Source organism: Fusarium vanettenii, assembly GCF_000151355.1.
Source record: "Fusarium vanettenii 77-13-4 chromosome 7 genomic scaffold NECHAsca_9_chr7_10_0, whole genome shotgun sequence".
NCBI classification, from domain to species: Eukaryota; Fungi; Ascomycota; class Sordariomycetes; order Hypocreales; family Nectriaceae; genus Fusarium; species Fusarium vanettenii.
The window spans coordinates 203,625-224,039 of NW_003315875.1; the positions used below are offsets into that span (position 1 = coordinate 203,625).

General features: G+C 51.1%; 9 protein-coding genes across 9 annotated transcripts; 6 read left to right on the forward strand and 3 right to left on the reverse strand.

Annotated features, from left to right (window-relative positions):
* Window positions 1-236: 236 nt before the first annotated feature.
* Window positions 237-1,647, forward strand: NECHADRAFT_94931 (uncharacterized protein; the record flags this gene model as incomplete). The annotated part of the gene is made up of 6 exons (XM_003049027.1): window positions 237-311; window positions 598-642; window positions 697-854; window positions 908-964; window positions 1,012-1,366; window positions 1,417-1,647. The coding sequence occupies 6 exons, from the start codon at window positions 237-239 to the stop codon at window positions 1,645-1,647; spliced, it is 921 nt and encodes a 306-aa protein (XP_003049073.1).
* A 2,294-nt stretch (window positions 1,648-3,941) lies between these two features.
* On the reverse strand, window positions 3,942-5,220 carry NECHADRAFT_45388 (uncharacterized protein; the record flags this gene model as incomplete). Its single annotated transcript, XM_003049270.1, has 3 exons — window positions 3,942-4,268; window positions 4,335-4,657; window positions 4,707-5,220. Coding segments are annotated over 3 exons (1,164 nt in total), but the record flags the coding sequence as incomplete, so codon positions are not given.
* An 808-nt stretch (window positions 5,221-6,028) lies between these two features.
* Window positions 6,029-7,112, forward strand: NECHADRAFT_45307 (uncharacterized protein; the record flags this gene model as incomplete). The annotated part of the gene is made up of 5 exons (XM_003049028.1): window positions 6,029-6,268; window positions 6,321-6,399; window positions 6,472-6,665; window positions 6,721-6,766; window positions 6,832-7,112. 5 exons carry the CDS (start codon window positions 6,029-6,031, stop codon window positions 7,110-7,112), a joined length of 840 nt encoding a protein of 279 aa, XP_003049074.1.
* Window positions 7,113-7,558: 446 nt separating this feature from the next.
* On the forward strand, window positions 7,559-9,099 carry NECHADRAFT_94933 (uncharacterized protein; the record flags this gene model as incomplete). Its single annotated transcript, XM_003049029.1, has 6 exons — window positions 7,559-7,586; window positions 7,674-7,748; window positions 7,830-7,936; window positions 7,984-8,158; window positions 8,211-8,619; window positions 8,670-9,099. 6 exons carry the CDS (start codon window positions 7,559-7,561, stop codon window positions 9,097-9,099), a joined length of 1,224 nt encoding a protein of 407 aa, XP_003049075.1.
* Window positions 9,100-9,438: 339 nt separating this feature from the next.
* Window positions 9,439-10,189, reverse strand: NECHADRAFT_82566 (uncharacterized protein; the record flags this gene model as incomplete). The annotated part of the gene is made up of 3 exons (XM_003049271.1): window positions 9,439-9,515; window positions 9,567-9,706; window positions 9,756-10,189. 3 exons carry the CDS (start codon window positions 10,187-10,189, stop codon window positions 9,439-9,441), a joined length of 651 nt encoding a protein of 216 aa, XP_003049317.1.
* A 305-nt stretch (window positions 10,190-10,494) lies between these two features.
* On the forward strand, window positions 10,495-12,311 carry NECHADRAFT_94934 (uncharacterized protein; the record flags this gene model as incomplete). The annotated part of the gene is made up of 2 exons (XM_003049030.1): window positions 10,495-10,570; window positions 10,771-12,311. 2 exons carry the CDS (start codon window positions 10,495-10,497, stop codon window positions 12,309-12,311), a joined length of 1,617 nt encoding a protein of 538 aa, XP_003049076.1.
* Window positions 12,312-12,602: 291 nt separating this feature from the next.
* Window positions 12,603-13,891, reverse strand: NECHADRAFT_82568 (uncharacterized protein; the record flags this gene model as incomplete). The annotated part of the gene is made up of 2 exons (XM_003049272.1): window positions 12,603-13,030; window positions 13,084-13,891. The coding sequence occupies 2 exons, from the start codon at window positions 13,889-13,891 to the stop codon at window positions 12,603-12,605; spliced, it is 1,236 nt and encodes a 411-aa protein (XP_003049318.1).
* Window positions 13,892-14,358: 467 nt separating this feature from the next.
* Window positions 14,359-15,400, forward strand: NECHADRAFT_82569 (uncharacterized protein; the record flags this gene model as incomplete). The annotated part of the gene is made up of 3 exons (XM_003049031.1): window positions 14,359-14,568; window positions 14,622-15,251; window positions 15,305-15,400. The coding sequence occupies 3 exons, from the start codon at window positions 14,359-14,361 to the stop codon at window positions 15,398-15,400; spliced, it is 936 nt and encodes a 311-aa protein (XP_003049077.1).
* Window positions 15,401-16,144: 744 nt separating this feature from the next.
* NECHADRAFT_104897 (uncharacterized protein) lies at window positions 16,145-16,845 on the forward strand. Its single transcript, XM_003049032.1, has 2 exons — window positions 16,145-16,399; window positions 16,459-16,845. The coding sequence occupies exons 1-2, from the start codon at window positions 16,228-16,230 to the stop codon at window positions 16,608-16,610; spliced, it is 324 nt and encodes a 107-aa protein (XP_003049078.1). The 5' UTR covers window positions 16,145-16,227; the 3' UTR covers window positions 16,611-16,845.
* The last annotated feature ends 3,570 nt before the right edge of the window (window positions 16,846-20,415 follow it).

A 20,415-nucleotide genomic window follows, 5' to 3' on the forward strand; every position in this document is an offset into this window, starting at 1 on the left:
GACGCGTTACCCTAGCTCCCGTCGGGACGGATCTTCCCCGAATTAGGCCAACAACTCCATCACGGATCGAGATCCAATTGGCTCACCTGCAGTTAGTCAGATGAGCGGTGGAACACCACATCGAATGATGGACTCTCTAGCGAGGTGGGGGCGACACAATTGATAAAACCGAGGCATCCCGACAATCTCCCTCTTCCCTGTCAACTCCACGCCGCGTCATTTTCTTGCGATCCAACATGGCGGAGACAAAGGACGAGCGTTCGCCGACTCCCCCTGGGGCCGCCCTGCAGGCCGAGACCCAACCCGAAGAGGTTGGTTGCTCCTGTCCACACAGGTTCTCGTAATGTGCTGACATGCATCTCAGGGCGACTCTCTGTATGACAGCGCGTTAGTCTTGTCTACCCGTCAGTCTATTCTTCTCTAATATGATCCTTAAGAGAGGAAGCTTCTAGCTACCTGTCGTCTCTCAAGTCTAGCATCTACAATTACAGGTGAGGCTGAGCCCGATTTTATCCTGATGGCCCTGATCTGACCAAGAGTAGATTTGACGTCAGTGTAATAATGCAGAGATCTGACCCCTTTTCTCACATTTTGTAGAATGGACGCCGCTACCACGCGTTTCGCGAAGGCACCTACCTGGTGGTAAGACCAACTGTACAATGATCTTGCCCTTTTTGCTAATAGCATGGCCGGCAGCCAAATGATGACGAAGAGCAAAATCGGATGGATTTAGTCCACCATATTTACAGCCTCGTTCTCGACGGAAAGCTTCATCTCGCTCCAATTGGCAAAAGCCCTCAGCGAGTCCTCGATCTGGGTACTGGCACTGGTATCTGGGCCATAGATTTCGCAGAGTAAGTATCATCTGTGTATCTTTGTTATGGCAATGTTGACAACATGCTTTAAGTGAGTATTCATCCGCAGAAGTCATCGGAACAGATCTTAGTCCTATTCAGCCCGACTGGTAAGAGAGTCTGTCACCCGCAAGATTACTTGGAATAACCGAAATAGGACCCCGCCCAACTGTTTCTTCGAAGTTGATGACTTTGAGGATGACTGGGTCTATAAGAAGCCCTTTGATTACATTCACGGCCGTGAACTGGAAGGATGCATCGGTGACGACGAAAAGCTTTTCAAAAAGGCTTTTGATAACCTGTCGTCTGGCGGATACTTTGAGCTCCAGGCCCAGCGTGGATGCTTCTTGTCTGATGATGGAACCCACGAGAAGGCCGCCAACGCCCAGCGCTGGGCCGCCGGCATCCTCGAGGGCAGCGGCAAGTTTGGAAAGCCCATTGATTGCGCTCATCAGTGGAAGGACGAGTTGATCAAAGTCGGTTTCGTGGACGTCCAAGAGGAGATCCGCAAGGTATATCCCCTACCTCACTCTCTGACTCAATACGCTAATCGTAGGTGTAGATTCCGATCGGTCCCTGGCCCAAAGACCCAAAGCTCAAGGAAATCGGCAAGTATCAGTCTGTGCAGACGCGGCAGGCTATTGATTCGTACACGCCCAAGCTATTCGGCGCTGTACTGGGTTGGAGCAACGAGGAGATCGAGGTGATTATGGCGCAAGCCAAGAAGGAACTTCAGGATCGTTCTGTTCATTTGTATCTTCCTGTTCACATCATGTGGGGTAGGAAACCCTGAGACAAACACTCGAGGAGCAGTTTTCTGTGCACCTAGTTGAGGTAGTTCAAAGTAATCACCTTGACTCTCCGTTCTGAGGATTTGGTCGTTATACAGTAACTATATGCACTACTACAGCATGAGCCCATATCCCAACTGCTCCAAAACATCTCTCCAGTAGATCAAGCTACGATCAGCCTGGTACTGCCGCCACACAGACTTGACAAACTGCAGCGTACCACCACTTGCATGGTTCGGCAGCAACTCGAGCCTCGTCGAGACGAGCCGTCTCGCCCGCGAAATCTCCACCTGCAAGATACAAACCTCAGTTGAGATCCAGCGCTCCAGGTGTCGTAGACCAGCGGCTGCAGAGAGGTAGAGCATAGCATGAATAGTCCGCGATCCTGAGTCTAGGGGAATCTGCTCGAGGGTCTGGAGAAGGCCTAGGACAAGGCCCAGCAGAAACTCGGCTCGAGAAGTGGTGTCGGCTGAGAGATGATTAAACGCCAGATGCAGCTGAAGCAGGGCAGCTTGACGATATGCCTCTGCAGTCTGCACGAGGTGCGAGATGGGCGTCTTGTCGTCTCGCGTCTCGACAAAATATCCATTCACCTCATCCATAAGCACCAACGTCTCAAAATCCATGGCCAGCAACTCTGCCTGGAACTCATGTGCTAGAGACATGTCGCAGAGCGCGTCAGCCGTCGAATTACGATTGCCTCGGACCTTGGTGCTGCATAGAGCCAACACCTGACCAAAGAGATCAATCACCTCGTTTGATATGCCACACCAAGAGTTAGGTCGAGTCCCCAAAAGATTGAGGCCCGGGTTGTACGGCAAAGGCTGAGGGTATGGCGAACCTAAGCCATTATCGAACAACTGCATCTCTCGTCGAGCACTGTCCTCGTATTTCCGCCTCTTCCTATCAACCCTGCGGGGAATAGATCCACCGCCAATGGCCCCAAGTACCATCTCCCAGTAGGTTAGGGCCTGACAGAAGTATGCATGGAGGAGCACATCTGCTCCTGAAATCTGCATTCCCCAAACCGTAAGCAACTCATGAGCCAGGTCCGACCAGGAGTGCTCTCCAGTATCTGGTGTCCCAGATAACGAGGTGCCAAGTTTAAAGACAGCAAACACAAGGTCAACAGTGACAATGGTAGTTTGCACGCTCCGTATCCGGGCCATTTCCTGATCGACGGCGGCTACTGCCTGTGCTCTCAAGTCCTTGCTGAGATGAGGCATGCTGTACGCTGCGGACATGGCTTGCAGGGTATAGAATACTGCTTTCGAGGTAGACCACGTATTGCAAGCTAGTCGCCGGTTGTAGTTTGTCTCGGAGTCGAACGTGGAGCGTGTGGGACAGATGTAGCGGAACCAGTGCTCGACCAGGGCGGTTGGCATATGGGTTAGTGTTTTGGTGAGTGCTGAGCTCGAGATGTGATGCAGAGACTCTGATCCTTCAAAGGACATGATAGGGTTCCATTCGGGGGCATCTCTTGACTGCCTGGTTGCTCTGTAGCAATGGTCTGTAGTAGAGCATAGGGGTGGGATCGCACTAGCAGTGGGCTGACTGTCAATAGCAAAGCGATCGAATAGGTTCCCCGGTACGTCGAGACTTTCCAAAGCCTCTATCTCCTGTGTCCCTATGCTGCGTTCACAACTGTCGCTCACTGCCGTGCTTTGAGGAGGCTGATCAGAGCAAGCCACTTTCGGCCGACTTCGCTCATGTTTGTCCGACCAGCGCAACTGCTGCTGAAAACCAGGACATACATGGCCGAGTCTGATGCAGTTCTTGCAAGCCGGACGGTTCTCATCGCATCTTATCTACTCAAGTCAAACGCACCGTCCAGGGGAAAACACCAAAACAACTGACCCTTCTGGACTTGCACTTTGCGCAGCCCTGTCGTGATTTCGGTGCACTTTTTCGGGTGCGCTTTACTGGCCTGCTGTCATCTTCTGCAAGCGTATCCATTGTTTCCGTTGGAATAGCGAATTTCGGCGAGTTGAGATGAGATTGGTGATGGTAAAAGGGGAAAATGATAAAAACCCCGCAGCTTCAATGACGAAATTGATAACTACCAGCGGCGGTGCCAGCCTAACTGGATACCGGAAGAGGTCGGCCCGAAAGCCCCGAGCAAGCCAACAACACGCATGCTCAAGACTCGGGACCTCATTATGTGGATGAAACCAATAACTATATATGTATACAAAGACTGTTCTACTGCTATGATCTTCTGGCTCAGTTAACCTATCAAGGCCCAGGCTTCAACTGTAACAAAGAACACACTGGTTCTACTGCTACGAATCTTAAACTACTGCCCCTGCCGCCCAAATTTGTTCTGCAAGACGCGCAGCTTGCTCAAATAAGGATCCTTATCAACATACGTTCCCCTTAGCCACCTTGGCTTCCCAACATCAGCCATGTCAAATGCCCGTCGCGAGTGCAGCGTCCGTGTGTTGTCGAACAAGACACAGTCGCCAGGGTTCATCTTGCGCTCAAACAGGTACTCTGGTCGCTGCAGCAGCGCATTGAACTTTACCGCCGCGTCGTGCCAGCGTTCGACTTTGTCGTTCAGCGCCGAGACACCTTGGGCTTCGTGGTTGGAGAATGGGGCTAGGAATGGAGGTCCCCAGTTGATCTTGTCCATGCAGTCGACGAGTGCGGCTTCTGACTCGTCACCTATGTCTTTAAGGTAATCCTGAACGCGGGTGTAGATCTGGTCACCGATCCGCATGGGCCGTAGGTCAATGACAGGCTTAGTCGTGCGATACACATTCGCGTTGGGATGATTATAGTGATAGTTGACAGGGACCGTAGCCAGAGTGTCAAAGGCTTCCATGTCTGTCTCGAAGAGGTCCACGGCCGCTTTATAGGCATCCGCAAAAACGCTGGCTCCCCCGGAAGAGGCAGACTGGACGCAGTGGAGGAGTTGGATGTGCGGCGGCTGCTGGAAGTAGAGCAGGTCTGTGTGGAAGCCGAGACCATGCGACGTGTATGCGGCGTTGATGGCCTTGGGAACTGTACGCACTGCCATGTGTTAGCTAGTGAACTTCAATATCCTGGGTTGCAGACTCACCGTCCCATGTATACCCATAGAAGGTATCCTTGATCGGACCGATGCGCGTGGCAATCGTGGCCAAGGACTCTTCCACGCCAGGGACATTGGTGACAAAGGCGAGCCCGTCAATACGCAACTGATTGATCAGCTTATAAAGTGTTGCATCATCCTTCATGTACGTTTCGTAGTCGTAATCAGGCAGGTCAAGACTCTTACGAGGCTCTCGACCCCACAGAACTTGCGACGGGAGACACGACGTGGGTGAGGACGCAGGCTGGCTGAAACTCCTCAAAGTCGCCATGTCCAGATTTGTAGTATGTTCAGGTGTACAGCCATGTGCATCGTTCTCCCAGCTGATGCTCACAGAGTCGGAAGCAGTATCAACTTCGACCGCTCGCGCTTTCACGTTGGCAGGGATGTCTGCGACGGAGAAGAGTCTCTGGTTGGTTGATTCGTGCACGCATGATGGGCAGGGACATGAGTCTCGCAGAAGTACGGCAGAGAAGTTGACAGTTTTTCCATCGATCGGAATGGGCACGGTTGACAGTTGATCGCCTCTATTGATGGCCGAGGAGGAGAATGGTCGAGAGAGGGCGATGTCTCCTCCCAATCGCCAGTCGAGCGCAGACTCATAAATGTTAGCATCAACCGGGAACAGTATCAATGAGTCAGACGTTACATACCCTCCACATCAGGGTCTGGCCACTCCTGGTTTTCGATGTCAGAGTCCCGGGAGGTAGGCATCGTGTAGTTGAAAGGAGCCGCTTGGGGAGTAAGCTGACCACCCCAGGCTGTATCGATTTCACAAAAACAAACTTCCTCACAGCCTGCATCCTGAGGGTCTTTTGGTTAAGATAGTATAGATCTTGATGACATTATGAGCAGCGACAGAGGCTTTTTGTACATGAAATTCATGGCACTAGCCCCAATTCTTTTTGCGGCACTTGTCGTCACAGCAAAGGTGACCACAGCTGGATCCAACAATTTCGGTACAATGAATACGAGGGTCCGCGGTATTGAACATTGTTCATCTTCAGAATCCCCTCCATGTGTTACTCTGACTGGGCGAGCTATACCGCTTTGAGTCAAAGAACACGACGGCTGCAGCGTGGATTGCCGACGACACTCTCATTGGTTTCTCGAGAAGGGTTCTCGGGCGGGTCGATCGGCAATTTCGTACTTTCTTGCTCGAAATGGGAAGGCTTCTCTTGGCATCCGGCATGTGCAACTTACACCAGGTTGAACTCTCATAAATGTCACCATATAAATGGCATCGCCATCCGATCTAGCTCTCCTCGCATAAACCATAAGGCCCAACTAGCCGCGTCTTCCAAATCATCATGGTACCATCCGCACAGTCCAGCAAGGCCCAAGAGGTCAAGAAAACACCTCTACAGCTCATCTCCCAAGGCGTCTGTCTCCCCGGCATCCCCAAACCACCCAGCTTTGCTGCAGAGCGGCAATGGATGTTGGAGAAGATGGCGCTGGCCTTTCGAGTTTTTGCACGCTTGGGGTATACAGATGGTATGGCCGGTCACATCTCCATCAGGGACCCGGAGAATCCACATACATTCTGGACGGTATGTTGTTGTCTGGTCAGCGTGGGCTCGCCTCAAGATTGACTTGCTTTAGAATCCACTGGCGGTACATTTTGCGTTACTCAAGGCAAGCGACATGATTCTCGTCAACTATGAGGGTGTTCCTATTGGCGGTACATTACCCCCTACCCGTTGCTAGTCCAGTACAGCTAGCTTATGTTTCGATACTAACTTGCTGTCCCCAGGAAACATGAGCCGACCCGCCAACTCAGCAGGCTTCTTCATTCACAGTGCCGTTCACAAAGCTCGATCAGACGTCGTGGCCGCATGCCACACACATAGTCCGCACGGCATGGCGTGGAGTGCCTTTGGACGGCCCCTGGAAATGCTAACCCAAGATGCCGCCTATCTGTATGGGGATGCTCAGGCAGTATATAAGGTTTGAATTTGACCGCTACTCCATTGATTACGATCACGCTGACAGGAGAGCATAGGACTTTGGAGGCGTTGTCCTCACACAGGAGGAAGGCGACCGCATAGGTGCCGCCCTTGGCACGTCCTTCATGATTTAATCCATACCCCAATCCATGCTGACAAACTATCAGGTCCGAAAGGGAAGGGGATGATTTTGCAAAACCACGGCCTCCTTACAGTTGGATCCACTGTCGACGAGGCATGCTTCCTGATGACTCTGATGGAGCGTGCATGTCAGACCCAACTACTCGCAGAAGCCGCAGCGGCGAATGGGCTACCCAAGGTCTACATCCCCGAAGAGAGTGCCAAGTACACGTTTGAGAACTCTAGTGATCCCGAGACGCTGTATTGGGAGGGACAGCCGGACTTGCAGTATGAGGAATACATGGCGAAAGGAGAGCATCGGGGCTAGATACACTGATAGTATACTCCGTAATTTTACTTGATCAGTAGTACTTGATAAATCCAAGTTGGCCGAAGTAACCGCCTCTGTCTCTCGGGTACGCTTTTATCTTTTCTTTAACTCCAGCTGCACCCGGGGTGGGGAATTCGCGTCATGGCTTCACAAGGAAGCCGCCCCAGGCGCGAAAAGAGCCTCGCCTGATTTTAAGTCCGAATCCGTGCCAACTTTTTCACACCCGGAGCGGATACGAATAGCCGGACTTCGGAGCTTCTCGCTGATACTCAGGTGTTGGTTACTCGGGTGTTGGTTGTTCAGTCGCTGAGCCATTTGATCGGACATAAGACACTCCAGTTCTTATCTCCATCACAATACGGTGTATATGTATTCCAATGTCCTTTCACCGTTTCTTACAGCTCCTGGCATCCTCTTGCACAAATCTCACCAATACGGGCATCATGGCGTCTAACCAGGACAGCGATAATCGTGAAGATACCCTGCAAGGCTCCGTAGACGAAAGGGAGGGAAAGTTGACTCCCCTCACCCTTTCTGCCTCTCAATCTCCGCCTCCAGATGGCGGGTTCGCAGCATGGTGTGTGGTGTTGGGGGCTTGGTGCACCTCATTCTGCAGTTTCGGGTGGATGAACAGTAAGTTTGAGCCCTGGCGTCTTGCTACCATTCTCGTCCTTAACTACCTCCTTGGACCCATTTTACTAACTCTTGTCACAGGTATTGGCATCTTTCAGGATTATTACGAGAGAGAACTCCTCAAGGGATACTTTTCAAGCACAGTAGCCTGGATCCCATCTCTCGAAGTCTTCTTCATGTCAGCTGCAGTGAGTTGACCACATGGCCATCTTGAACTATGCTGACGAGCAATCAGGGCCCAGTAGTTGGTCACATCTATGACAGGCATGGTCCAAGAACCCTGATTGTTGTTGGCGCCTTTATGCACGTCTTTGGTTTGATGATGGCTTCCATCTCCAAGGAGTACTACCAGCTGTTGCTTGCTCAGGGAGTGTGCAGCGCGATTGGCGCAGCCGCCATCTTTCAGCCAGGTGAGTGACTTCCATGCTCAACAATTCTAGTATCATACTGACTGCAAATCAGCCTTGAGCTCTGTCTCAGGCTGGTTTGACAAACGGAGAGGTACTGCCTTTGGCGTGTTAATGACCGGCTCAAGCACAGGCGGCGTCATTTTCCCCATTGTCATCACTCACCTAATCCCAAAAGTTGGCTACGGATGGGCCATGCGCATCGCAGCATTCATCATCCTATTCTTGCTCGTCATTGCATCCCTCACCGTCAAGCGCAGGGTGAAGCCTACTCTTACCAAGCTCACTGCTGAGGATCTTCACCGGCCTTTTCATGAATTAGTCTTCTTGGTTGTCCTTGCCGGGTTTGCTCTTCTGAGTTTCGGACTCTACGTGCCCATCAACTTTTTGGTTCCGTCCGCCATCGCTGATAACATGTCAGTTTCTCTGTCACAATATCTTGTCTCCATATTCAATGCTGCGAGGTAGGTGATTCTCGTTTTTCTTTCATGGATATTCACTAAATATCCTTCAGTCTCTTTGGGCGACTCACGGCCGGGTTTCTGAGTGACAAGGTTGGACGATACAATATGTTCTTCATAGTCTGTAACATCAGCGGTATCCTGGTCTTGGCGCTCTGGATCCCAGGAACCAGAAATGTGGCAAATATCTTGTTTGCTGCATTCTTCGGTTTCTTCTCCGGGGCGTACGTCTCGTTGTCGCCGGCACTCGTTGCCCAGATTTCCCCGCCCAAGGAGTTCGGATACCGCAGCGGCCTCTTGTTCTGTTCCTCGGCGATTCCAGGCTTGGTTACAAGTCCTATTGCTGGAGCGATTCTGTCTCATAGCCATGGGAGCTACACCAACATGAAGATCTACGCAGGAGTCTTTTGCTTGGCTGGGACTTGGCTGGTGGGAGTTGCCCGTCTTATGAAGACAGGGCCCAAGCTGTTGGCCAAGTTCTAACGGAGCAATACAAACGTCACGAAAAGTGATTACTGATTATAGTATTGCCCCAGCTTTCGAGGGCTAGGAAGGACGTGGCGACGCATTTAAGGAGGAGTGAGGAAATTGTATAAATAATTGGTGGGGGACCTCCTGTACAGAGTAATTATATTTTGTTCGTTTGGACCTTTTATGCTCTCACTACATCGACTTGAGACATCTCTCAACTTCAGATAGCTTCCTTGATGAGAGTGGAGGTGCCGTCCGCCTCTGAGTTTGGAAATTATCACCGAAATCGTATATCCACACGCAGTGTCAGGCAACCCGAGGATCACATCTTACTCTGCCAAAAGACCGATATCACAGGGTTTTGGCGCGGCTCGAGCGGCTGACCTTGGCCCTTTGGGCAAGCATGTGCCCGTATAGGATGTAAAAAGCTGCTGAGAGTTAGTATTGAAACGGCTTGGCTTCACACTTTGTTCTCATACCAGGGACATAAATCGCTAATCCAAACCAGAGCAGATACTGGTACGAAGAGTTTCGAGCTTTGGATGGCTCAATGACTTTGTAGACAAGACGTGCCTCGGATAGAATGCCGATCGGGTAAAGAAAAATGAACAAATTGTACCTTCGCAACGGTCAGTATTTCTTAGCTACGGCAACGTTGCGTTTCATACCTTGCCCAGAGTAGGATCGATGGGACGGATGAAGTCCCCGTCTGAAACGCAAAATACAAATATCTCACTGAATCGGCCAAATTCCAAGCCATGAGCATATAACTATACGCCGACTCTCCCGCCGCAACATCTGGGTAATTTCTAGTAATAGCCCAAACAATCGTGTTGCGACCAGCCACCTGCAGAGCCGTTGTAGCCGGTGGAGCCCGGACGAGGCCAGTCAGAGCGTGAAGAACCTCCAACGCAGTCAGAGTCTCACTCCATCGCGCTGTGTCGCTCAGCTTGCCCCAAACGGCGACGTTGCCGCTCGTGCTCCACAGGTAGGCGGTGCTAAGCAGGATGCAGATTCGAAGGAGCGCTGATAGGAGATTATAGATGCAAAGGTACGCACTCGATACCCTGCGGGGCTGCGTTTGCGATGTTGGTCGGGCCATGGTTTGCGAATGCGAAGATGATGGGTTCAAAAAAAAAAACTCAAGCCACATTCAACCACGTTGCTAATTTCTCACCTCGGTTCAAATTTGTTCGTTGGCTGAGCGTGGAGAAAACCCCGGCCTCGCAACAGAATTTCCTAATTAGGATGTTTCCCCGGTTGAAATGCCGGGGCTTGTCACTCAGATCAAACATGGGGGCTTGCCGTTGATCGACATTTAGACTCTCCTCGCAAATAGATGTCGATATCTAGTCCTATGGATCTCACGCTATTTCAGCCCTGTGGTGTTTTTGTTTGGATGTAGTAATGGGGAAGGGCTGCTTTCCTGTCGGTATTTATTCTTCAAGATGGGGAATTCCCTCGTCACATTTCTTTCCTCCCAGTGTATCTTTCCTCTCTTCAGTCTGCCGCCATACTATCAAACACACATCTAGGCGGAAGAAACAGCGGTAGTAATTGCGCTCCTCTTCGCAATGACAAAATTTGGCTCTTCCTCCTACAAGTCGCCGCTCGGCAAGATTGGCCCAGACTATGTCGAGCTGGAATCGATCGCCTCACGGTCAAACTCCATCGATGAAGCAGCTCACCCGAATCCGAAGTACACTGGCAAAATAAACCCACTAGACGAACAACTGCGAATATGGAGAGCCATCAGGAGGTTCCCAAAGGTGGCAGCCTACTGTCTCGTCATGAACATCGCCGTCGTCGGTCTCGGCTATACACTCGTCATCAACGCCGCCATTCTCGGCAACAACGCATTCATGCAGGACTTTGGCACAAAATACAAGGGAAAGTGGATTATTCCTCAGCCATACACATCTCTCTGGACTGCCTTTGTTCCCATCGGTGGAGTCATTGGTGCTCTTCTTGGAGGATGGCTGCAGGGCCGTCTTGGACGAAAGTTCACCTTCATGACTGGCAGCCTCTTTTACGCAGTCGGGGCGTCAGTTGTGTTCAGCTCTTCATTACCCGAGGCTCGAGATATGAAGAGAATCATCTTGACTGTCGGAGTCGGCGTTCAGAGCCTTGCTGTCGCTCTGCTTCAGACAGTAACAAACACATACCTCTCAGAAGTCACGCCTATTTCGCTACGAGGACCTGCAATGGCCATGATTCCAACCTTTACGTTGCTTGGCCAACTTCTCGGATCAATGGTGGTGTTTCTAGTGGGAGACATCAAGGGAAGCAGGGCGTATCAAATTCCCTTTGGTTCCCAGTGGATCTTCGCCGCCATCGCCTTTCTCCTCTCCCTCATCATTCCCGAAAGTCCAATTCATCATCTACGAAAGGGAAAGCACGACAAGGCTATACGAGCCGCGAGACGACTGTACGCTCCCAAGGTCCCCGAACATACCGCACTTAAGGTGTTCCACGTCATCCTCGCAGAAGAAGCCGCCCTTGGCAAGGCTACTTACATCGCGTGTTTCCGAGGAGTCAACCGTCGTCGAACTCTAATTGTGCTCCTTGCCAGTGCCATACCGGCCATGTTTGGTCTGGATCTCCTATCAAACACACCATATTTTCTGAATACTATTGGCATTGAAGAGCCTACCAACATGCTTTTCCTGATCGGAGGAATCGTTGCCGGAATGCTGGCTAATGCTGCTGGTATCTTTGTTCTGTCACGCCGAGGCATGCGTATCATGACACTCGTGACCATGAGTCTGGCCGCTATCTTCTGGGCTGTGATGGGTGTGTCTGGCTTTTGGGGCGGAGACATCCCGGCGTATGTTGCTGCCGGTGTCTTGATGTCCGTCATCATCGTGTGCGGCCTCGGTGCCTGGCCAGCCAGTTACGCTTACATTGGACAAACCAGTTCAATGCAAGTTCGAGCTTTGACTCAGGGTCTGGTTGGAGTAGCGTCTCAGGGCTTATCTGCCATCATGAACGCGATACTTCCGATTTTATACAACCCAGACTCGGGCAACATGGGCGGCAAGCTTGGGTTTGTGTACACGGGACTTTGCCTGATTGCTGTGGCCCTAGCATGGCTATTCTTGCCCGAGCTGAAGGGGCGAAGTGTGGTTGAGGTTGATAGGATGTTTGAGATGAGGCTGTCGACGAGGAACTTTGCGAAATTCAAGCTTGACACCTACGAGCCACGAAGGAGAGAAGCTGTTTGAGTATATATAGCCTTGGACTGTTAGTTCATATCGGGGTTTGCGCTATTTCTTTAAGCATCGGATGGAATAGTTATATTGGCAGGAACGACACTTTTATGTCGAATTTTCTTGAAAAAGGTTTAACTAGCATATAGAGGTTATATGGGGAGTTATGCGATATAAGATTTTAAAATGACATCATGTTATCAGCTACAGTCTTGTCTATTGCTCCCTGTGTACTGTACTGATAAATAAAGACCATCGGCAGGATGTTTCTAACCGCACAAATCCACCCAACTTCAACTTTCCCATCTAAGTCTGAAGGAACTGGCGCTTCGAAAAAGAATGATTGATTCCTTCTTCCACATCTTCATCTCTTTTGCGCTTCCTCAAAGGGGTAAAGAGGCTCTCATCAAACGGCACAGTCTCGTCCGAGGCATCAGAGTCACTCGACTCGTCATCGTCCTCATCCTCATCTTGGTCTTCATGTGTGAGAGGTTCATCCTGTGAGGGCCTCAGGGCAGCCAAAGTCTCATCTAGTAACCGATCATATCGCCAACACACTTCGTACTTGTTCCCGACCAAAATGTGCATAAACCATAGAGCAAGGTTTATAGTCCATGTTTCGTGGCTTTCCAAGTCCCCCTGGCGATGATTCGCCCAAGGAATGGAGATGTACTCCATGAGTCCGTCTCGAATCAGTTGTCTCTTCAGTACCGACGTCTCTTGGGGCCCATCAACTACAAAACTTAGCGTTTATCCTCGGGTTAAGGGAGAGCTACAGGACACCTACCGGACTTTATGCTCCGGGGTCTGACACGGAAGATGAAAGCCTCATGGCAAGTAAGAATGCAACCGTAGCGACACATGTTCTGTATGCAATAGGTGTACGCTTGCTTGATAGGCCAAGCCAAGTCGTGACTCAACCGTCCTCGCTCCCACTCTCCAGACTCATTGATAAGGGGTACTTGAGCCATCCACTTGCTCTTCCACTTCTCGGCTGGCTTATACTCTTTCGGAAACCTTTCAAGCCGGTAGGTAGCAGGGTCGGGGTCGCCGTCAGTAGGGCTAGTATTCCGCAATGCCGTGCCCGAGTCTGGCCGTAGCCCCTGAAGTGATTGCATTTGTGGCGTTCTTGCCCCGATCGAACATTTTCTGGGAGGCTGTTGGCGCTGTTTTTCAGGCCTTGGGGGAGGCTCTGAAAGCTCATCTTCTGATGGGGGATCCCCTTTGGACCATATAGCCGAGTGGAATTCTTGGCGGATTGGACGGAGAGCCGCGGTGACGATCTTCTTATTCCACACGGCGTACAATTCTCTGGTGTCGTCTTCATTTCGCTCAATACAATTCGTTTCATAGTCGATGTCGGGATAAGCAGCGAAGTGTCTACCCTCCCGGCGAGCTTCTTCCAGCAGGCGGCCTCCGAACGACGCCCTGAAGACGTTGAAGTCGTGAAACTCGTCCCATTTCTTAATCTGTTTCGGGGCGTGCCACTTTTGATTGCGCGAATTCGTCTTTCGTTTCGGTGGGCGATGCGAGACGGTCGGGTTCGGGTAGGTGAGAAGCTCGAGTATCGAGGTGGCTGGGTTCGTGCCAGTCATGGCTAAATGTGAAACACAAAGAGGTAAAACGAAACACTACGCTCTAGTACGCAGAAGAGGTTGGAATGCAACCCGAGGTGATACGAGACAGAGCCTGGGCCAGGGGCTGGTCAAGGGATGAATCTGGCCAATTTAAAGACGCCGGACGCGCCGTAAGACGGACATCACACCCTCTTCCCATTATCTATGAACTCAAAAAGCGAGTCGCATGTACGTTGGTGATATCCTTGCAGCAAAGCACCTCTCGTTGGCTGCATGTCAACCTCGTGACCCCCACAGACGACATCCCGCCAGGCCGATTGGAGCTAACGGGCCGTCCCTTGCTCCCGTCATGCACGACAGCGCCATGTCATCAGCTCGAGGGTTGTAACATGCGTTATAAAGTTCCCAAGGGGGGACATGTCTCGCTGCCAACATGTTGCCACTGCCAAATACCCCTCAGCTTTTGCACATGTCCTGACGTTGCCATGCCCAAGCGTCGACAGCCCCCAAAGCCACTCCCGAAGGAGCTGCCGTTGTGTGATGGTCCGAAACTTGGATTGTTCCAACACCATGGGTCCCGCATTCAATGGCTCGAGAGGCTCAACAAAGATGACGAGGATGAGGATGAGGATTCGCCAACAGAGGGCTACGTATTCCGCGCAAAGATCCGCAACCGAGAATACGCAATCAAAGTTGTAAGAAGCAAGCGGTCGCCGGGTATCGCGCGCTGATGAGTGTTTTGCTGAAGTTCAAATTTCACGATCCTATGAACGATGACTACTTCTGGGAGCCCTTAGTGGGTGAAGACATCAGTTTACAGACGGTTTCCTACTACACAGACCCGTTCTACGCTGAATGCAGAGCATATGGTCGAATTCAAGAAGCCATCAAGAAGGGCTACTTGAAATCCGACATTGTTGTCCCTTGCCATGGATTCTTCTTCCTACAAGAAAGGGACGAAAAAGTCCTTCGAGGCCGCAACATCGATCTTGAGGCAGACCAAGTAGACCCAGAATATCAGCGTTCAAGTCCCGGAGGATACAGACCGAGGGCCATCGTCAAAGATCTCGCATCCGCAGATCCAGGTGTCAACCAAGACAATCTATACCAGATTCTTAGAGACATCGTAAGACTAAATAGCCAGCGGGTTTTCAACATGGATATCCGGCTCGACAACTACAGGGACGGCAAGCTTGTGGATTTCGGGTCGTCGTGGACCGAGCCGCATATTCTCCTGGATGCGTTAGACGAGGAGGCGGCCGATGAGTCTAGATTGGCGGATCGGACCAAGTTCAGCCAGATGGTGGAGGATGAAAAGATACCCAATCCCAAGAAGATTATTATAGACGTTCATCGAATGAGGCTAAGGCCTCGACGGGTACGAGTTTAGCTTGGCGTTAATACATAATTTTTTTCATTCTTGCATTGCAGGCAGCATCACCACTGCCCAGGGATATTTCTGTTTATATGACCAACGCCTCGATCCGAGGATGTTTCATCTCCACCATTGGATTCAGCAGAGCATGAAGAACACTGATGCATTTCGTTGACCCAGGTCAGACGTTTGGCAATACTAGTCAGGGCCGGTCACGCTTGATGAAAGTCCCGATATATTCGCCCTAGAAGCTGCTACAGAAAGGCCTCATTAAATATATCCATGGTCCTCATAGTTTCAATACCACGGTGATGGCGTTGATCTTTCTCTCCTTCTTTCATGATAACTCTGAATACACTTGTTGATGGTGCCCCTCCTAAAATGCCATCTGTATCAATCATAGTTGCAAAAAACACAACCTCACTAGCTGCATCCCCCCCAGACCAGCCGCTCTATTACTACGGCAAGAACAACAAACTCAAGGTATTTTTTCCTTATTGTGAATCTCACTGTGGCCCAGGTTCTCACATCAACTTTCTTCAGTTGTGGTATCACTCGAGGTATAAAGTGACTGCTTACCCTGTACTCAAACACCACTGCCTGGGTGCCTACCATCTGCCATTCCAGCCCGTTGGCCAATACAACAGCGGGTTTCCCATTGTGATTTCATTTGACTCTTTGGAACCATCTGCGATTCACCTCCTTTTTAGGCTGTTGTTGTGTTTTTGGGATCTCGATCTAGACGTACACTGACGTCATCAATAAACGCGTCGTTAGCGCCCGCGAAGCCAAAGGTCCCGTCATGTGAGGTCGAAAACGTGCGCGTCCTGTTTTCGTAAGATCTATGACGTCAACGTGGCTGCGAGACAACAACAGTCGCTGCCTGGACTGCACGACATAAAACCATCCGCATTCTCTCCTCTACATCATCGTCAAGGCTCTTTCTCATACCCGAAAACGAAAAAGAACCAGCATCACCATGATTTCCGCTACCATCATCTCCTTCCTCCAGCTCTGGCTCGCATCGCTTGCCTTTGCTGCCCCTCTCGCCGAAGGAGGGGTCGAGGCGACCAAGGCCAACCCGTGGCAGTACGGCACCGGCGGTGGAATCATCGGCTTCATCGTCCTCGTTCTTGACATTCTTGTCTGGAGTACGCAGTCCTGCTTTTTCTACTGCTCGTGTACCATACTAACAGATGTCGCTCTACAGTCGAAGTCCTCCAGTCGAACCGTCCCCCCATGCACAAGCTTCTTTGGTGCCTCGTCGTCTTCATCTTCCCCATCGTCGGCATGATCATCTACTGGTTGTTCTCGAACCGCAAGGAGCACCAGCGAGGTGCTGGATACCAGCCTGTTGGCTAAATGCTGTACCTTTGGTCACCTTCGTTTGCCTGGCAAGGATACGAGTTATGAGCTTAGCATGGCACGAGGGAAAGCGATCAGGGTCAGATCGATAACGAGAGATGAGATGATTTTCGAGGACTGGTTGATTATTCGGCGTTGGGATCGAGTAGCAGGCGGAATACGGAACACCAAGACTGGCACCCTTCTTTCAGGACAGTGAAATTAACCTATTAAAACATCGTGTTTACCACTACTATGGAAAAGCAAGGTGCTTCATGAGTTGCGTGATTATTGTCCCTTTTGCGTCTTCTTGTTCTTCGACGGCTTCCCGATACCTGGGCTTTCTACCTCTGTTTGGACTTGGCACTGCTTAGGACTCTCAACACTTCACCCAGCCGGACAGGAGCCGCTGCTCAAAGCCATCGTACAACCTACCTTCGACGTCACTGGATACATTCACTGACGCTTGACTGGGGTGCCAGCCAGTACCTTGAGTGCTACAAAGGAGAAATACTCCAGCTCAACTTGGAAGACCTCGACAGGATCGGTACAGTGGGAGCTCCAATTGGCGAATTAATTAGCATTTCTCCTACGGACAACCGAGTTGATCCTCTTGAGGACTGCAAAAATTGTCTTTAGCTCCGCTAGGGTATAATAAACATCCAGATGCCCGGTTGACGTGAGATCCAAGTTGAGTAGTTTACCAAAAGTCAATGTCTGGCGTCTCCTGAACACAATCGTAAGAGAGCAGGCTTACTCACGCAGAGTAACGATTCGAGAGGTAGAGAGAAACTAAACCTCCATTGAATGGAATTTGTTTCCACGTCTCTTCGCCAAGTCCCATTACAATATTGACAGCCATTACAATATTGACAGCTTCTTAATTGTTCTTCCCCGCAACAATGGCACATGAATGGCTATGGAGCCACGAGAAACCTGAACTTCAACAATCAACTCTTCAGCTTGCTCCTCGGCTAAGCGAAACATCCTTGACTAGCTATTTCTTCTGTTTCGAATGTTTGCCCACCTGTAAGAGCTTATTAGTGCCTTGCTGTTGAATAATATTGACAGAAATAGGCTACCAATTGTCGCCGTTATGAGTGGGCAGGGGCACTTGGATCGGATATATAAGCCGACCTAACGCTATGTAGTTTCTCCCACAACACAACCTGGATCCCTAGCGTAGGAGAATTCCCACAAGTTCAGCTAGGACCTTGTCAGTTTTCGAACAAGGTTGATGCTGATTGCACAGCTCAGTTTGGCGAAACTTCATTTTAAATGCCCCCTTAATGACGTAATCTCACTATAGCGTTCATGCGATCCATGCCCCTTCGGCCTCTTTTTTCGGACTTATTTCCATGGCCAATCCACAACGACAGCAACAAGCGAATATTAAGAACGACTTGCAATTGAAGTTCAACGAGGCACAGCATCGAAAGCACAGCACAATCATCAATCAACTATGTCATCAATTGAGGAGCAGGCTCGACAGCGGCTGATACAGCAAGCTCAGCAGCGACAATTGCAGGCCATGGCCGCCAGACAACAGCAACAAGGCCAGCAGATGGGACAGCAAATGGCCATGGGCTCATCCAACACTCCAACAGGTTTATCCATGGCCACACCTCACGACGATATCCCCATCACAAGTCCCAGTGACTTGGACCTCTTCAATGGTCGGACCACTTCACATCCCGACTTCGTCTCGTTTCAGGGTGCCTGCCGGGATGGACCCTTATCTGCCGTCGAGTCGATCGTCACCTCCGAGCCTCGCTCACCCGCTTTTCTTCACCAAGGATTGGTTATCGCCCTTGGCGCCGGAAATATCGACGCTGCTCGTTGCCTTCTCGGATATGGCGCTCCCATCACTCGCCAAACACCACCGCACGTTTTGTCGGCCCCCAAAGACCGGCAGATTGCTCTATTTGAAGTTCTCGCAGGGCATGGCTGGACCCCCAACACCCCGGGTTTCTACGGCGCGACACTGCTTCCGAGAGTTGTCACTGATGACAGCCTCGTTGAGTGGTTCCTCACACATGGCGCAGACCCAAATCTAGGCGCTCAACGTGATTACCGCGATCGCTTTGGTGAGCCCGAGACGGATTCCTCCGCCGCACTCGAAATAGCCGCATCGCGAGGCAGTGTTGAATCCACCCGCAAGCTCCTCGACGCTGGTGCACGCATGGAGAATGGTTCGCCACTATATTTCGCAGCAGGTGTCTGCCCACCAAACACAAACCCACACGCATCCCCAGTCAGACCCAGCAAGGATTTTGACGAAGCCAGGATCCCCATCATGGCACTCCTCATCGAGAAAGGCGCAGACGTGAACGGCAAGCTCCAGTCCCGCCACATGACAGCTCAATACCCCATCGTCAACGCCGTCCTAGCCGGAGCTGTGGAGAGGGTAAGGTGGCTGTTGAACCAGGGGGCGGATCCTAACCTGCGAGGCGCTTATGGCAGCGCGGTCGAGTATGCACGAAAGGCGGGGAGCGACGAGATGAAGTTGGTTCTTGGGATTGACTCGGTGGAGACGTAGGGCCAGCCTTGTTAGGTATACCCATGTAGTCTTTGGCGAGGTAGCCATTCATGTGGCTGTTATGGAGAGTCGTAAGAGTTGAGGATTGAGCTTACGGCTGTGGCCATGTATACATACAACTCAATCTCCAAATTTAGTACAGATCTACGAAGAATTATAATAGATGTGCCTAGCTATGGTCACAAACTAGAATTAAGGCTATCAGGACAACGCAAAAGATTCTACGGAGTCTTGCTCAACACTCTCTTTGAGTTATAGGGCTGACGATTACAATTTCACCTCATCGTGGGGCCGCTGTTTAACTGCCAGCCCCCCTGTCAATCAACATGACACGGCCCCCAAGGACCAAGCTAATTAAACCTTACGCGTTCTTTCCACTTGCAATGAAACAAAGAAATCCATCCTTTGGCATTGATGGGAGATTCCGTCCGTCGGCCCCGAACAGCAGCATGCATGGTTTCATTCCCTTGAAACACAGAAGGATTCTAGCCCCGTTGGACTAAAATCTGACCCCGTTCGACGGCTAACCCGGCGCCTATTTTGATGGACGTCTTGATGGGTATAGAAGCTTGGCTGTCCGTTGGTTGTTCAGCGCGCTTCTTTTCTTGGGTGACGTGACGACCAACAGGCTACACTCTCTTTCACTATAGACTGCCTTTCAGTCTAGCCAGTCGCTTCACTTGTCATTCATTATAGCCGTTCGCTTCGAGGTCGGTCAAAATGCCGTCTCAAGGCTGGTCATTGTCGGCCGGTCGCGCGTTGCTCTTGTTGGCATCGCTGCCTCTTTACACGGCTCAGGATGTTCCCGATCCTGCCCTGCCCGTAGCCGACCCTGCTGCTGCGTGAGTAACCTCGCCATATGCCCAGCTACGTCTCGAGTCTAGGTCACTAACAAACTTAGCACCACCACCAGCATTGCATTCCCCGAGGTCTTTCCCGACGTCGAGGTTCCTGCTGGGCCATCCACTACGGAGACTCTACCAGCAGAACCTTCTACCACAGATATTGCCATCGTAGTGGAGCAAACTACCTCAACCGAAGTTCCTGTCGCTGAGACCACCACCTCGAGCTTCATCCCTGAGGGCCCCGAGACTGTCGAGACACTCAGCACTACTGCTAGCCAGACGACAACGGAAGTACCTGTCCAAGACACTACCACATCCACAGAGGTGCCCATCCAGGATACAACTACTTCAACTGAGGTTCCGGTTCAGGACGCAACCACAAGCACTGAGCTCCCCGTTGTTCCTACAACAACCTCAAGCTGGATTCCTGACGCTTCTG